This window comes from Emys orbicularis, chromosome 2 (genome assembly GCF_028017835.1).
Source record: "Emys orbicularis isolate rEmyOrb1 chromosome 2, rEmyOrb1.hap1, whole genome shotgun sequence".
Classification (NCBI taxonomy): domain Eukaryota; kingdom Metazoa; phylum Chordata; order Testudines; family Emydidae; genus Emys; species Emys orbicularis.
Window position 1 is genome coordinate 1417845 of NC_088684.1, and position 15529 is coordinate 1433373.

Below are 15529 nucleotides of genomic sequence, written 5' to 3' on the forward strand. Positions count from 1 at the left end.
TAGGAATCCCAGCCCCACGGGCACCCCCCATGGCCACGCACCCACCCTTCCCACAACCCAGGCAGCTCAGCAGGCTGGGCAGAGTTCCCCTCCATCCCTGCCTCCAGCTGGCATCACGGGTCCGTCTCTCCCCCACTTCCCCAGCACCAGCCTGTCTGCACTTCGCATCAGTGCCACACGCTCTCCATGCACGAGCCTTCTTCACCGCCACTCCAGCGGCCTCTGTATCATGGACCCGGCAGCTCCTCCCAAATCTCAGCCACAAACGCCTCTCACCTCCCTGTCCTACAAGCTGCTCAGAGCCCCATACCCCCTGACTGAACCGGGGCGACCCTTGGGCGACAGTTTGTTTGAAAGATGCTGTATGAAATGCAGCTGCCTCGGGGGTGGAGCATGGAACAGCTAGGTAACAGCCACACAGCAGGGCTCTTCAGCAGCTTGGGACAGGAAATGAAGGAGAGTCTGTGCTCCAGCTGAAGCTGCGGGGGGAATTTGGAGAGACAGAAGGAGCTCCACCTGATTAGAATGGGGCCAGGACAGTGGGATTAACACCCCAACTCTGGGGTACGTGTTCCAGAGACCCTAGCAACACATCCAGCTGTGCAGCGCCCCCTAGTGTTGCACTGGGGTCAGCACTAACTGCAAGCGGACTTCCTGGGCCCCCATGCTGCTCCCAGCAGCTTCTGGCATACTGGGAAGTCTCCCATCCAAGCACTGCCCTGCCCAGCCCCCCGGGCTTGTGGGATGGGCCCAGCTGAGAGCACTCAAAGTGGGGATTTTCTGTAGTATCTTTATGAAGCCTAAGTGTGGCTCAGTTTCCTCTATATGGCGACCGTCGTGGGGGGAGGGGGGGAGAAAAGGGCTGTTTTGTCTGAAATGGTGAGGGGCTGCTGAGGCCTAGCGATCGGAGCCAGACTCAGGCGTCCGGACGGGGTTGGCGTGAGAGCAAGGCTGGAGCAGGACTAGGAACAGGGTGGGCCTGGGCCCAAGAGCAGGGCTGGAGCAGGCTCAGGCTGGGGGCTCTGTTGTCACTGTCAGGCAGGAGAGAGTTCCAGGCCCTGGCGTCACACTGAGCAGACTGAGCTGCTGCTCCTCCCGTGGGGCTTATATACCTGCCCTGTGAGTCACAGCCCAGCTCCTGGCTGGGGGGCTGGCTGGCGCCTGGCACAGGAGTGACTCCTCACCTCACATGGACACAGACTGGCTAACCTAGTGAGGAGGGCTTTAAACTAGGTTCGACGGGGACAGGTGAGCAAAGCCCGCAGGTAAGTGGAGAACATGGAGACCTGGGACATGGGTCGGAAACGAGTGGGAGTGTGGGCTATATTGGCAGAGAGAAAGGAGGGTCAGGACAAAACTGGGAGGAAAGATCAAACCAGTATCTTAGATGCCTATATACAAATGCGAGAAGTATGGGTAATAAGCAGGAAGAACTGGAAGTGCTAATAAATAAATACAACTATGACATTGTTGGCATCACTGAAACTTGGTGGCATAATACACATGATTGGAATGTTGGTGTGGATGGATACAGCTTGCTCAGGAAGGATAGACAGGGGAAAAAGGGAGGAGGTGTTGCCTTATATATTAAAAATGTACACACTTGGACTGAGGTAGAGATGGACATAGGAGATGGAAGTGTTGAGAGTCTCTGGGTTAGGCTAAAAGGGGTAAAAAACAAGGGTGATGTCATGCTAGGAGTCTACTACAGGCCACCTAACCAGGTGGAAGAGGTGGATGAGGCTTTTTTTAAACAACTAACAAAATCATCCAAAGCCCAAGATTTGGTGGTGATGGAGGACTTCAACTATCCGGATATATGTTGGGAAAATAACACAGCGGGGCACAGACTATCCAACAAATTCTTGGACTGCATTGCAGACAACTTTTTATTTCAGAAGGTTGAAAAAGCTACTGGGGGGAAGCTGTTCTAGACTTGATTTTAACAAATAGGGAGGAACTCGTTGAGAATTTGAAAGTAGAAGGCAGCTTGGGTGAAAGTGATCATGAAATCATAGAGTTTGCAATTCTAAGGAAGGGTAGAAGGGAGAACAGCAAAATAGAGACAATGGATTTCAGGAAGGCGGATTTTGGTAAGCTCAGAGAGCTGATAGGTAAGGTCCCATGGGAATCAAGACTGAGGGGAAAAACAACTGAGGAGAGTTGGCAGTTTTTCAAAGGGACACTATTAAGGGCCCAAAAGCAAGCTATTCCGCTGGTTAGGAAAGATAGAAAATGTGGCAAAAGACCACCTTGGCTTAACCACGAGATCTTGCATGATCTAAAAAATAAAAAGGAGTCATACAAAAAATGGAAACTAGGACAGATTACAAAGGATGAATATAGGCAAACAACACAGGAATGCAGGGGCAAGATTAGAAAGGCAAAGGCACAAAATGAGCTCAAACTAGCTACGGGAATAAAGGGGAACAAGAAGACTTTTTATCAATACATTAGAAGCAAGAGGAAGACCAAAGACAGGGTAGGCCCACTGCTTAGTGAAGAGGGAGAAACAGTAACAGGAAACTTGGAAATGGCAGAGATGCTTAATGACTTCTTTGTTTCGGTCTTCACCGAGAAGTCTGAAGGAATGCCTAACCTAGTGAATGCTAATGGGAAGGGGGTAGGTTTAGCAGATAAAATAAAAAAAGAACAAGTTAAAAATCACTTAGAAAAGTTAGATGCCTGCAAGTCACCAGGACCTGATTAAATGCATCCTAGAATACTCAAGGAGCTAATAGAGGAGGTATCTGAGCCTCTAGCTATTATCTTTGGAAAATCATGGGAGACGGGAGAGATTCCAGAAGACTGGAAAAGGGCAAATATAGTGCCCATCTATAAAAAGGGAAATAAAAACAACCCAGGAAACTACAGACCAGTTAGTTTAACTTCTGTGCCAGGGAAGATAATGGAGCAAGTAATTAAGGAAATCACCTGCAAACACTTGGAAGGTGGTAAGGTGATAGGGAACAGCCAGCATGGATTTGTAAAGAACAAATCATGTCAAACCAATCTGATAGCTTTCTTCGATAGGATAACGAGTCTTGTGGATAAGGGAGAAGCTGTGGATGAGGTATACCTAGACTTTAGTAAGGCATTTGATACGGTCTCGCATGATATTCTTATTGATAAACTAGGCAAATACAATTTAGATGGGGCTACTATAAGGTGGGTGCATAACTGGCTGGATAACCGTACTCAGAGAGTTGTTATTAATGGTTCCCAATCCTGCTGGAAAGGCATAACAAGTGGGGTTCCGCAGGGGTCTGTTTTGGGACCGGCTCTGTTCAATATCTTCATTAACGACTTAGATATTGGCATAGAAAGTACGCTTATTAAGTTTGCGGATGATACCAAACTGGGAGGGATTGCAACTGCTTTGGAGGACAGGGTCATAATTCAAAATGATCTGGACAAATTGGAGAAATGGTCTGAGTTAAACACGATGAAGTTTAACAAAGACAAATGCAAAGTGCTCCACTTAGGAAGAAAAAATCAGTTTCACACATACAGAATGGGAAGAGACTGTCTAGGAAGGAGTACGGCAGAAAGGGATCTAGGGGTTATAGTGGACCACAAGCTAAATATGAGTCAACAGTGTGATGCTGTTGCAAAAAAAGCAAACATGATTCTGGGATGTATTAACAGGTGTGTTGTGAGCAAGACACGAGAAGTCATTCTTCCGCTCTACTCTGCTCTGGTTAGGCCTCAGCTGGAGTATTGTGTCCAGTTCTGGGCACCGCATTTCAAGAAAGATGTGGAGAAATTGGAAAGGGTCCAGAGAAGAGCAACAAGAATGATTAAAGGTCTTGAGAACATGACCTATGAAGGACGGCTGAAAGAATTGGGTTTGTTTAGTTTGGAAAAGAGAAGACTGAGAGGGGACATGATAGCAGTTTTCAGGTATCTAAAAGGGTGCCATAAGGAGGAGGGAGAAAACTTGTTCACCTTAGCCTCTGAGGATAGAACAAGAAGCAATGGGCTTAAACTGCAGCAAGGGAGGTCTAGGTTGGACATTAGGAAAAAGTTCCTAACTGTCAGGGTGGTTAAACACTGGAATAAATTGCCTAGGGAGGTTGTGGAATCTCCATCTGTGGAGATATTTAAGAGTAGGTTAGATAAATGTCTATCAGGGATGGTCTAGACAGTATTTGGTCCTGCCATGCGGGCAGGGGACTGGACTCGATGACCTCTCGAGGTCCCTTCCAGTCCTAGAATCTATGAATCTATGAATCTATAAATGTGCTCTCGGGGCAGGCTGAGGCCTGGGTTTGAATGGTGCCCAGTTGTCTGAGCCGGGAGAGGTCACTGGAAAGGACTGGCCCAGCCGACCCCACAGCAGTGAACGATGGCAAAGCCTGCAGCAGGACATTGGCACCTGGCACCCAAGGCCTAGGGGGGAGAGGGGTTTCCCCACCTCTCTGCAGGGAGGCTCATAAGCAAAGTAAGCTGTCATGGGATAAGAGGGAAAGTCCTCTCCTGGATCGGTAACTGGTTAAAAGACAGGAAACAAAGGGTAGAAATAAATGGTCCGTTTTCAGAATGGAGAGAGGTATATAGTGGTGTCCCCCAGGGGTCTGTACTGGGCCCAGTGCTGTTCTACATATTCATAACTGATCTGGGAAAAGGGGTAAACAGTGAGGTGGAAAAGTCTGCAGATGATACAAAACTACTCAAGATAGTTAAGTCCCAGGCAGACTGCGAAGAGCTACAAAGGGATCTCAGAAAACTGGGTGCCTGGGCTGTTAGTGATGGTAATATAGTATTTAGGACTGCAAATTTGCCTGAGATCGAATTCTGGGTTTTGTTTGCCCATTTGACTTACTAACATGTGTGAACAAGGAACAAGGTCACTGGTGTTGCTTCTGCCCACAGCCAGATGGGGTTTTTAGTATAATGAGAAAAGATACGGAATAGAGCTGAAGTGTTGCTGGGTCTGGTGTACAACTCCCCTCCCAAGCCAAGGTCAAGGAAACTGTCAGGAGGGGCAAAGGGAGCTGAGGAGGGGAGGCATAAGAAAAGCCGAAGAAAAGCCTGGCCTCACTCCCTACCCTTCCCTTGGGGTACAAGAGAGGTGGTACCGAAGCCCCCAGACTCTCAACCCTCCAAAATGGAACATGACCATAAATGGTAAAGGTGGTGCCTGGGGCGTGCACTATAGGCATAACTGACCTGTTAATAAAGAGGAGGGGGACAGGGAAAAGCTCTGCTGGTGTACAGAGCTGTGGATTATGCTTGTTTGGTAACCCCAATAAACATGGCATTGCCTGCACTTTGGACTCTGGCCTTCTGCTTTCTGTCTGGGTGACAAGAACCAAGGGAGGAGGAGGGGAAGCCCTAACATGGGCAGCAGAATGGCAGGTGAAATTCAATGGTGATAAATGCAAAGTAATGCACATTGGAAAACATCATCCCAACTCTACATACAAATTTACGGGGTCTAAATTAGCTGTTACCATTCAGGAAAGAGATCTTGGAGTCAGTGTGGATAGTTCTCTGAAAACATCCACTCAATGTGCAGCGGCAGTCAAAAAAGCAAACAGAATGTTGAGAATCATTGGGAAAGGGATAGATAAGAAGACAGAAAATATCACGTTGCCTTGAATACTGTGTGCAGATCTGGTCACCCCATCCCAAAAAAGAGACATTAGAATTGGAAAACATACATATGAAGAGAGATTAACAAAACTGGGACTTTTCATCTAGAAAAGAGATAACTAAGGGAGGATATAATAGAGGTCTAAAAATCATGAATGATGTGGAGAACGTGAATAGGGAAGTGTCATTTACCCCTTCACATAACACAAGAACCAGGGGTCACCCAATGAAACTAGAATCATAGAACCACAGGGTTAGAAGGGACCGCAACAGCCACCTAGTCTAACCCCCTGCTGAGATGCAGGATTTGTTGTTTCTAAACCAGCCACTAACAGGCAGCAGATTTAAAACAAACATAAGGAAGTATTTCTTCACACAACACACGGTCAACCTGTGGAGCTCCTTGCTAGAGGATGTTGTGAAGGCCAAGACTATAACGGGGCTCAGAAAAGAACGAGAGAAGTTCCTGGACGACACACGTGGAGACAGGGCCTGGGTGCTGGCCTGGTGCCGCAGTCTCACCTGCAATGCCCATGAAGCGGTGGGAGAAGATGGAGAGCTGGATGGTGTCGAGCTGGGTGCTGATGGGGCCCTGCTTCTCGGAGCCCACGGCAATGCTGATGTCCCCATGGCGGGTGATGGAGGCCGTGCAGCCCGGCTCGATGAGGATGGTGCTGAGGGACGAGGCTGTGTTACTGCACACGCCCGTGGGAGGGTCCCCCAGGGCAGCACTTCCCATCACCCCCCAGGACATCCATCATCACCCACCTCCAGAACAACCTGAAGCACCCGCACAGCCTCTCGCGCAGGAGGGACGGAGACTTCCCCAGCCACACAGCAAGTCAGAGGCTGGGCTGGGAACAGCACCCAGGAGCGCTGACCACCGATCTCAGGCCCGCCCAGCTCTACCCTCTCGACACCGGGCCCAGAACCCAGCCCAGCGCCCTGCTTTAACCACTGGCCTAGGTTCTCCCCCCAGCAATGGGAATAGAACCCAAGTGTCCGGGCTCCATCTACCCCCCTCCCACCTGTTCTTATCGATGATGATGCTGGGGCCAGGGATGGAGTGGTCCCAGGACAGATCCTCCAGCAGGTACACGCGGGTGTCCAGGTAGCCATCAGCAAAATAGCAGCGGGTCACCTGTCCAGGGAGAAGAGGGGATGCCCTGAGAGTGCCTGGGCCCAGGTTCCCCCAACCCCACCCCGTTGTGCATCACTTAACAGGGAACCCCCTCCCCTGCGCCCCGGCATAGATGGAGCCAGTGTCTCAGCAGTTCAGACTGATGGGCCAGGCCAGGCAAGACCCAGGCACTGATCCTGCCCTGCCCCAGAGGAGCCATCTGGAGCCACAGGGCGGGGCTCAGCGCAGTCAGCCATGCCTGGGCCCCTGCACTCAGCACCCCACGGGCCTGTGCTGCCCGGGAGAGGTGCCTGTTGTGCCGCACCGCGTGCCCTGCCCCCGGGGCAGGGCTGTCTGGGAAGAGCTGAGCCCCCGGGATCTGCTCCAAGGCAGGGCATGGGGGAGGACCAGCAGATCACTGACTGGCGGGGGCATTGTGGGATTGCCCTGGGATAGGTGCTGTTCCATCCCAGAGCCCGCCTGTCCCCTGGCAGGGAGGGAGCAATCCCCTCTCCACAGCCCCAGGGGGGGAGAGGGGCGCACACGGCGGGGTGGGAGAGTGCTGCTGCCTGCGTCTCACCGTCTCCACACGGGCGGGTCTGCCGCTGGCCGCGACTGGCTCGTCCTGGCCAGTCCCAGTGCTGCCAATGCCTCGCACACGCACGTCATCCACCACCACAGGGCGCCCAGGGATGGTGAAGCCAAACTCCTTCAGGTACCTGCAGGGCCAGGCAGCTGTTAGTCCAGACACATGCTGCACCGGGGCTGCAGAGACGCCTAGCAGCCCAGCACGTGGCTGGGAACAAACCCCACTGCACCCCTTGCGGGGAAGCCGAGGGCGCTGGGGGCAAGGCAGGGGTCCTCTGGGCCACAGGTGGGGCAGGGGCAGTGGCCTGGCAGCCACAAGGCAAGTCTCCAGCGAGCCCTGGGCAGGTGCTGCCCACTAACCCCTGGGCCCTCAGGATCGTGCCACGGTGCATGTCAGTCGTTCTGGGAGAAGCACTGGGCAGCAACTCCTCCCCCCAGTGCCTAGGCAGCCCCCGCCCCAGTGCTGCTGGGGGGAAGGAGGGGCCCAGGCCCCCGCGTGGGGCAAGGGACACCCACCTGCTGGAGAAGGCGGCACGGAAGTCCCCGGCCCGGCAGGAATCGGACGTGGCCGGGTGCCCCTTGGCCGAGCACATGAGGGCGCAGTCCGTGCGCTCGTAGCGCAGGTGCAGGAAGGGCTGCGTGCAGATCTGAGACCTGGGCGGGGAGGGGGGCGTTAGCTGGGGGGGGGGGGTTCTACACAGAGAGCAGACCCACCTGCTGCGTGTTAGAGAGCTCATCTCCCCTACCCCCCAAGAGCCTGTCTGCCCCCCTGAGAGCCCCCTGCCCCCCGAGAGCCCCCCTGCCCCACTGAGAGCCCCCCTGCCCCCCCGAGAGCCCCCCTGAGAGCCCCTCACCCCCCCGAGAGCTCATCTCCCCTACCCCCCCGAGAGCCTGTCCGCCCACCTGAGAGCCCATTGCCCTCCCGAGAGCCTGTCCGCCCCCCTGAGAGCCCCCCTGCCCGCCCGAGAGCCTGTCTGCCCCTCTGAGCCCCCTGCCCCCCCCCGAGAGCCTGCCTGCCCCCCGCCCCCCGAGAGCCGCCTGCCTGCTGAGTGCTAGAGAGCCCATCTGCCCCCCCGAGAGCCCATGGCCCCCCCAAGAGCCTGCCCCCCCGCCCCCCCAGAGAGTCCGTCCCGCCCGCCCAGAGAAAGCGGTACAAGGTCCCTGGGCTGACGGTGATGGGCCTCTCCTGGTCCCCGCACCCAGTGCTGCCTCCTCGGGGAGTCCAGCCTGCATGCAGCCCCCCACCCCCAGGTCCCATGCCCAGGTGGGCAATCCTGGGCCTGTGGGGCGGGTACCTGGGGAAGCCCTGGGCCTGCAGGGCCCGCACACACTCTGTCTCCAGCGCCGCCAGGCGCTCGTCCAGCTGGGCATAGGCCTCGGGCCCATAGCGCAGGGAGCAGGGCTCCTGGGCCTCGTGCACCACGTCCGCCAGGGCCAGGCCGTAGGCCGACAGGATCCCACTGTGCCTGCAAGGAGACCTCAGCGTGAGGACGGCGCCCACCCCGCCCCTAGGCACCAGCTCTGCCCTCAGGGCAACGCAGCAGGGGGGCACCTTGTCTGAGCCAGGCCGAGCGGCCCCAGGCCGGTCCCAGGCCGGTGAACCTACTACCCCGGGAAACACGCGCCCTGCTCCCAGAGCCCGGCCCTGCTCCCCCCAGCCGCCCACTCCCAGAGCCCGGCCCTGCTCCCCCTGACCCCCACTCCCAGAGCCCAGCCCTGCTCCCCCCGGCCCCCACTCCCAGTGCCCGGCCCTGCTCCCCCACTCTCAGTGCCCGGCCCTGCTCCCCCACTCCCAGAGCCCAGCCCTGCTCCCCCCGGCCGCCCACTCCCAGAGCCCGGCCCTGCTTCCCCCGGCTGCCCACTCCCAGAGCCCGGCCCTGCTCCCCCCAGCCGCCCACTCCCAGTGCCCGGCCCTGCTCCCCCCAGCCCCCCACTCCCAGAGCCCGGCCCTGGTCCCCCCGGCCCCCCACTCCCAGACCCCGGCCCTGCTCCCCCCGGCCCCCCACTCCCAGACCCCGGCCCTGCTCCCCCACTCCCAGTGCCCGGCCCTGCTCCCCCCGGCCGCCCACTCCCAGTGCCCGGCCCTGCTGCCCCCGGCCGCCCACTCCCAGAGCCCGGCCCTGCTGCCCCCGGCCGCCCACTCCCAGAGCCTGGCCCTGCTCCCCCCGGCCGCCCACTCCCAGAGCCCGGCCCTGCTCCCCCACTCTCAGTGCCCGGCCCTGCTCCCCCCAGCCGCCCACTCCCAGAGCCCGGCCCTGCTCCCCCCAGCCGCCCACTCCCAGAGCCCGGCCCTGCTCCCCCACTCTCAGTGCCCGGCCCTGCTCCCCCCAGCCCCTCACTCCCAGAGCCTGGCCCTGCTCCCCCCAGCCCCCCACTCCCAGTGCCCGGCCCTGCTCCCCCTGGACCTCCACTTCCAGAGCCTGGCCCTGCTCCCCCACTCCCAGTGCCTGGCCCTGCTCCCCCCAGCCCCCCACTCCCAGAGCCTGGCCCTGCTCCCCCCGGCCCTGCTCCCCCACTCTCAGTGCCTGGCCCTGCTCCCCCCGGCCACCCACTCCCAGAGCCCGGCCCTGCTCCCCCACTCTCAGTGCCCGGTCCTGCTCCCCCCGGCCACCCACTCCCAGAGCCCGGCCCTGCTCCCCCACTCCCAGAGCCCGGCCCTGCTCCCCCACTCTCAGTGCCCGGTCCTGCTCCCCCCGGCCACCCACTCCCAGAGCCCGGCCCTGCTCCCCCACTCTCAGTGCCCGGTCCTGCTCCCCCCGGCCACCCACTCCCAGAGCCCGGCCCTGGTCCCCCCGGCCCCCCACTCCCAGACCCCGGCCCTGCTCCCCCACTCCCAGTGCCCGGCCCTGCTCCCCCCGGCCGCCCACTCCCAGAGCCCGGCCCTGGTCCCCCCGGCCCCCCACGCCCAGTACCCGGCCCTGCTCGCCCCAGACGCCCACTCCCAGTGCCCGGCCCTGCTCCCCCACTCTCAGTGCCCGGCCCTGCTCCCCCCGGCCCCCCACTCCCAGTGCCCGGCCCTGCTCCCCCCGGCCGCCCACTCCCAGAGCCCGGCCCTGCTCCCCCCGGCCGCCCACTCCCAGTGCCCGGCCCTGCTGCCCCCGGCCGCCCACTCCCAGAGCCCGGCCCTGCTCCCCCCGGCCCCCCACTCCCAGAGCCCGGCCCTGCTCCCCCGGCCGCCCACTCCCAGTGCCCGGCCCTGCTGCCCCCGGCCGCCCACTCCCAGAGCCCGGCCCTGCTCCCCCCGGCCGCCCACTCCCAGAGCCCGGCCCTGCTCCCTCCGGCCCCCCACTCCCAGAGCCCGGCCCTGCTCCCCCCGGCCGCCCACTCCCAGAGCCCGGCCCTGCTCCCCCCGGCCCTGCTCCCCCCAGCCCCTCACTCCCAGAGCCCGGCCCTGCTCCCACCAGCCCCCCACTTCCAGTGCCCGGCCCTGCTCCCCCCGGCCCTGCTCCCCCACTCCCAGAGCCCGGCCCTGCTCCCCCCAGCCCCCCACTCCCAGTGCCCGGCCCTGCTCCCCCACTCTCAGTGCCCGGCCCTGCTCCTCCTGCCCCCCCCCACTCTCAGTGCCCGGCCCTGCTCCCCCCAGCCCCCCACTCCCAGAGCCCGGCCCTGCTCCCCCCAGCCCCCCACTCCCAGTGCCCGGCCCTGCTCCCCCACTCTCAGTGCCCGGCCCTGCTCCTCCTGCCCCCCCCCACTCCCAGTGCCCGGCCCTGCTCCCCCTGGCCCCCCACTCCCAGAGCCCGGCCCTGCTCCCCCACTCCCAGAGCCTGGCCCTGCTCCCCCCGGCCCTGCTCCCCCCAGCCCCTCACTCCCAGAGCCTGGCCCTGCTCCCCCCGGCCCCCCACACCCAATACTAGGGTTACCATACGTCCGGTTTTTCCCAGACATGTCCGGCTTTTTGGTAATCAAACCCCCGTCTGGGGGGAATTGCCAAAAAGCCGAACATGTCCGGGAAAAATACCGCCAGCCGGGCACTTCCCCTCCCGCGGCTGCTGTGCTCCTCCCCGACTCTTCGGCTCTGTTTAAGAGCCGAGCTGCCCGAGCGCTACCGGCTTCGGGCAGCCCCCATGCCTCCGGACCCTGCGCCCCCGGAGCCCGGGAGGGGAAGTGCCCGGCCGGCGGCTCAGGGTCCGGAGGCATGGGGGCTGCCCGAAGCCGGTAGCGCTCGGGCAGCTCGGCTCTTAAACAGAGCCGAAGGGAGGAATTCTGGTTGCTGCATTCAGAGACATGCACGCTGGAGAAGCATCTTCATTGGAGAAGCCGCATTGTTTCAGGCCAGCTTCACTGATTGGGAAGGAGGTGTTGGCGTCATGACTCCACTCTCATCCTGCCCTCTCCCTGTCTGCTTATAAGCAGCTAGCACTCCTGGAGGCATTAGCAGAGAGGAGTCAGCTTGTGACATGCGGGTGTAAGAAACTGGGGGAAGCTCCCTGCTTCCTTGTACACCGTCCTTGGGGCCATTAGATTGTAAACAATTGTGGGCAGAGACTTGCTATTTCAATGGGGCTGCACAGCACCATGCGCCCTTGCAGGACTTAGGAAATAATAAATGGCAAAGCACTGTGTGTGCTAGTTAGCAATCTTTGCCGTGCATCCGTGCTGCTCCCTGCCACCCCAGCACACAGCAGAGCCTTTCCCTCGCCTCCCATTCGCTCCTAGAGCTGTCTCTCTTGGAAATGGCTGATCCTGTGCAGAGATGGCCCCCAACTGGAGTCTTTTATCTGATCCTTCCTGAACTCTGGATAAAATGGAGCTCGGATCGGAGCCATTGCTGAGTTTGCTCTTTTTTTGCAAAACCACAACCTGACTGATGGAAGTTTTGCAACCTCCAGAGATCTCCCAGCTGGATGTAGCTAGTTCCTGGGGCCTGTACCTTGCCCATTCCTGCAGCTGTGTCTCAACCTAGGGTTACCATACGTCCGGATTTTCCCGGACATGTCCGGATTTTTGGTCCTCAAATCCCCGTCCGGGAGGAATTTCCAAAAAGCCAAACATGTCCAGGAAAATAGGGAGGCATGGTAAGGGGACTCCGAGTGCGAGTGGCTGCAGCAAAACTTACAACTCCCCCGATCTGCCGGGGCACAGAGGCGGCGACGGCATCCGAGCGCGCAGCCACCTCCTCCCCGGGCTCCAACTTTCCCAGCTCCCGCCGCTCTCCACCGCGGCGGGGGCAGAAGCAACTTCCCCAGCGCAGCAGCAGCCGGGGGGCGGGAGGGAGGAGGGGAAATGCGGGGTGCTCAGGGGAGGGGGCGGAGTTGGGGTGGGGACTTTGGGGAAGGGGTTGGAATGGGGGCGGGGAAGGGGTGGAGTTGGGGATGGGGCCGGGGAAGGGGCGGAGTTGGGGCGGGGTGGGACCCCCGTGGAGTGCCTCTTTTTTCAGTGTTGAAATATGGTAACCCTACCCAATACCCAGCCCTGCCCCCCACTCTCAGTGCCCGGTCCTGCTCCCCACATTCCCCTCTGGGCCCACCACTCCCAGTCCCAGACCCCCACTCCCAGTGCCCGGCCCTGCTCCCCGTGGCCCCCCACTCATAAGAACGGCCATACTGGGTCAGCCCAAAGGTCCATCTAGCCCAGTATCCTGTCTGCTGACAGTGGCCAATGCCAAGTGCCCCAGAGGGAATGAACAGAACAGGGAATCATCAAGTGATCCATCCCCTGTCGTCCATTCCCAGCTTCTGGCAAACAGAGGCTAGAGACACCATCCCTGCCCATCCTGGCTAATAGCCATTGAAGGACCCCATCCTCCATGAATTTATCTAGTTCTTTTTTTAACCCTATTATAGTCTTGGCCTTTACAACATCCTCTGGCAAAGAGATCCACAGGTTGACTGGGCGTTGTGTGAAGAAATACTTCCTTTTTTTTCTTTTAAACCTGCTGCCTATTAATTTCATTTGATGACCCCTAGTTCTTGTGTTATGAGAAGGAGTAAATAACTCTTCCATATTTACTTTCTCCACACCAGTCATGATTTTATAGACCTCTAGCATATCCCCCCTTAGTCATCTCTTTCCCAAGCTGAAAAGTCCCAGTCTTATTAATTTCTCCTCATATGGAAGTTGTTCCATACCTCTAATCATTTTTGTTGCCCTTTTCTGAACCTTTTCCAAGTCCAATATATCTTTTTTGAGATGGAGCGACCAGATCTGCACACAGTATTCAAGATGTGGGCATACCATGGATTTATATAGAGGCAATATGATATTTTCTGTCCTATTATCTATCCCTTTCCTAATGATTCCCAGCATTCTGTTAGTTTTTTGGCTGCCGCTGCACATTGAGTGGATGTTTTCAGAGAACTATCCACAATGACTCCACTCTCAGCGCCCAGCCGTGCTCCCCCTGCTCCCCACGGCCCCCCACTCCCAATGCCCAGCCCTGGTCCCACCAGCCCCCTCTGCTCCTGTGTCCACTCCCCCTGGTTCCTTCTGGGGCCCCCTGCTCCTACTGGCCGCCTCTGGACACCCCTCCCAGTGCCTGTCCCTGGTTCCTTCTGGGCCCCGTGTCCCACTGCCCGGTCCTGCTCCCCCCAGCCTCAGACACACATGCAGCAGCAGGGACACCAAAATCAACAAACTTTGACCCTACCAAAACGAGCCAGCCCACTCTATAGCATACAGCAGAGCCCCCAACACAGCCACAGGGCGCCCCAGAGAGCCACAGGGCTAGCATCCTCACCCCCGCCCTGCCGAGCCCTATGGGGCTCTCTGTACCTGCTCTCCCTATGCAGACCCCCAGAGCCAGGGGGCAGAAACCTGGGAAGGGTTAGCCCCTCCCCCCCGTCCCCTCTGTGCCCACGGGCTCTCTCGGCCCTGGCAGGCACCACGCCCTCCCCCAGCTCCCCGGTACGTACCTGTGAATGAACACCCTCTTCATGCCTAGCGCACGGGCGATGGCGCAGGCGTGCTGCCCCCCTGCACCCCCAAAGCAGGCCAGTACGTGGTGCGAGGTGTCATGGCCTCTCGCCTGCCAGAACCAGAGGAAGCGTCACACACAGGGACAGCAAACAAAGCTGCCCCACCCCCCAATGAGAACCCCCCCAGACTCAGGGATCCAACCCCTCCCCCGGGGAACAGAGCCCCCCTGCCCCCAGCGAGACCCAGGGAACCAACCCCCCACCCCGGGAACTGAGTGCGAGCCCCAGGAACCTTCCCCACCCCCGAGAACAAGTCCTGGGGAACCCTTCCCTCTCCTGCCAGAGTCACCAGCCTGACCTGGCCTGGCCCCTCCCCGTAGGCTCGGCTCTGCGCCGGGGAGCGCTGGGTGCCCTGCGGCAGAGCCAGGAGCTGCCCAGGCACGGACCCTGGTTCTGCTCCCAGTGCAGGCAGGGGAGCAGGGGTGGGGGTCTCCTGGGCATTTGCCCAGGGGGTGGGGGGAGGAAAGTTGCCCTGCCAGCTCTGGGGAGAGGTGCGGGCAGGTGTCACCATCGTGGGGCTGATGGGCTGCAGCACTGTCCCGCCCCTACCTGGGTCAGGGAGCGGATGGGCCGGCACATGGCCTCGTTGGCCACCTGGATGAAGCCCATGGCCACCTCCTCCACGGTGAGAGGGGGGCGGGGGTCTGGCGCCTGGCTGGCCAGGAAGGCGTTCACGCGGGCAGTGAGCTCCTGGAAGCCCTGCAGGGCGGTGTCCCGCGACAGCGGCTGGTCCTCACCCGGCCCGAAGATGTGGGGGAAGTAATGGGGCAGCAGGCGGCCCAGGCTCAGGTTGGCGTCGGTCACTGTCAGGGGGCCCCCTGCAAGGACAAGGGGTCAGTCGCTGCCGCTCACCAGCCCACCCAGACGCCCCGGCACAGCAGAGCCCCAGCCTCACCCTTCCTGTAGCAGGCGGGGCCAGGATGGGCCCCCGCGGACTCGGGACCAACCACAAACAGCCCGGACCTGGTGGGGAGAGAAGGGAGACGCATTACTGCAGCGTGGCCCCGGGGCGGGCAGGGCAGCCCCACGCAGCGGCATCGCCTTGCAGTTTGGGGCAGGAAGTGAAGGAGAACCCTGTGCCCAGCTGAGGGCACATGGGCAAGAGGGAGGGAGGAAAAGGGCGACCTAGATCGGACCCAGGCAGGGACAGTGCGGCCCCGGCAAGTACCAGGAGATCTTCAATGAACACAAAGGGTCAGGAGCCCTGTTAGGTGCCCCTAGCGCCAGGCTGGGGCATGGGGACAGACCCAGGGGAGAACGCCCCCTACTGAGCCCCCAACGGGCAGCACCGCGCCCCTAACGCCAGGGT

At 59.6% G+C, this 15529-nt stretch overlaps 1 protein-coding gene across 1 annotated transcript in view; it reads right to left on the reverse strand.

The window, feature by feature from the left end:
- The window catches only part of OPLAH (5-oxoprolinase, ATP-hydrolysing), a 36998-nt gene that overhangs the window by 7620 nt on the left and 13849 nt on the right, over window positions 1-15529 (reverse strand). Inside the window, exons 8-15 of the mRNA XM_065399401.1 lie at window positions 15116-15183; window positions 14770-15038; window positions 14158-14270; window positions 8602-8772; window positions 7823-7960; window positions 7299-7437; window positions 6627-6739; window positions 6121-6272 (exon numbers count right to left, since the gene is read on the reverse strand). Of these exons, the coding sequence (XP_065255473.1) occupies window positions 6121-6272; window positions 6627-6739; window positions 7299-7437; window positions 7823-7960; window positions 8602-8772; window positions 14158-14270; window positions 14770-15038; window positions 15116-15183 (1163 nt within the window). The remainder of the gene's footprint in view (window positions 1-6120; window positions 6273-6626; window positions 6740-7298; window positions 7438-7822; window positions 7961-8601; window positions 8773-14157; window positions 14271-14769; window positions 15039-15115; window positions 15184-15529) is intronic.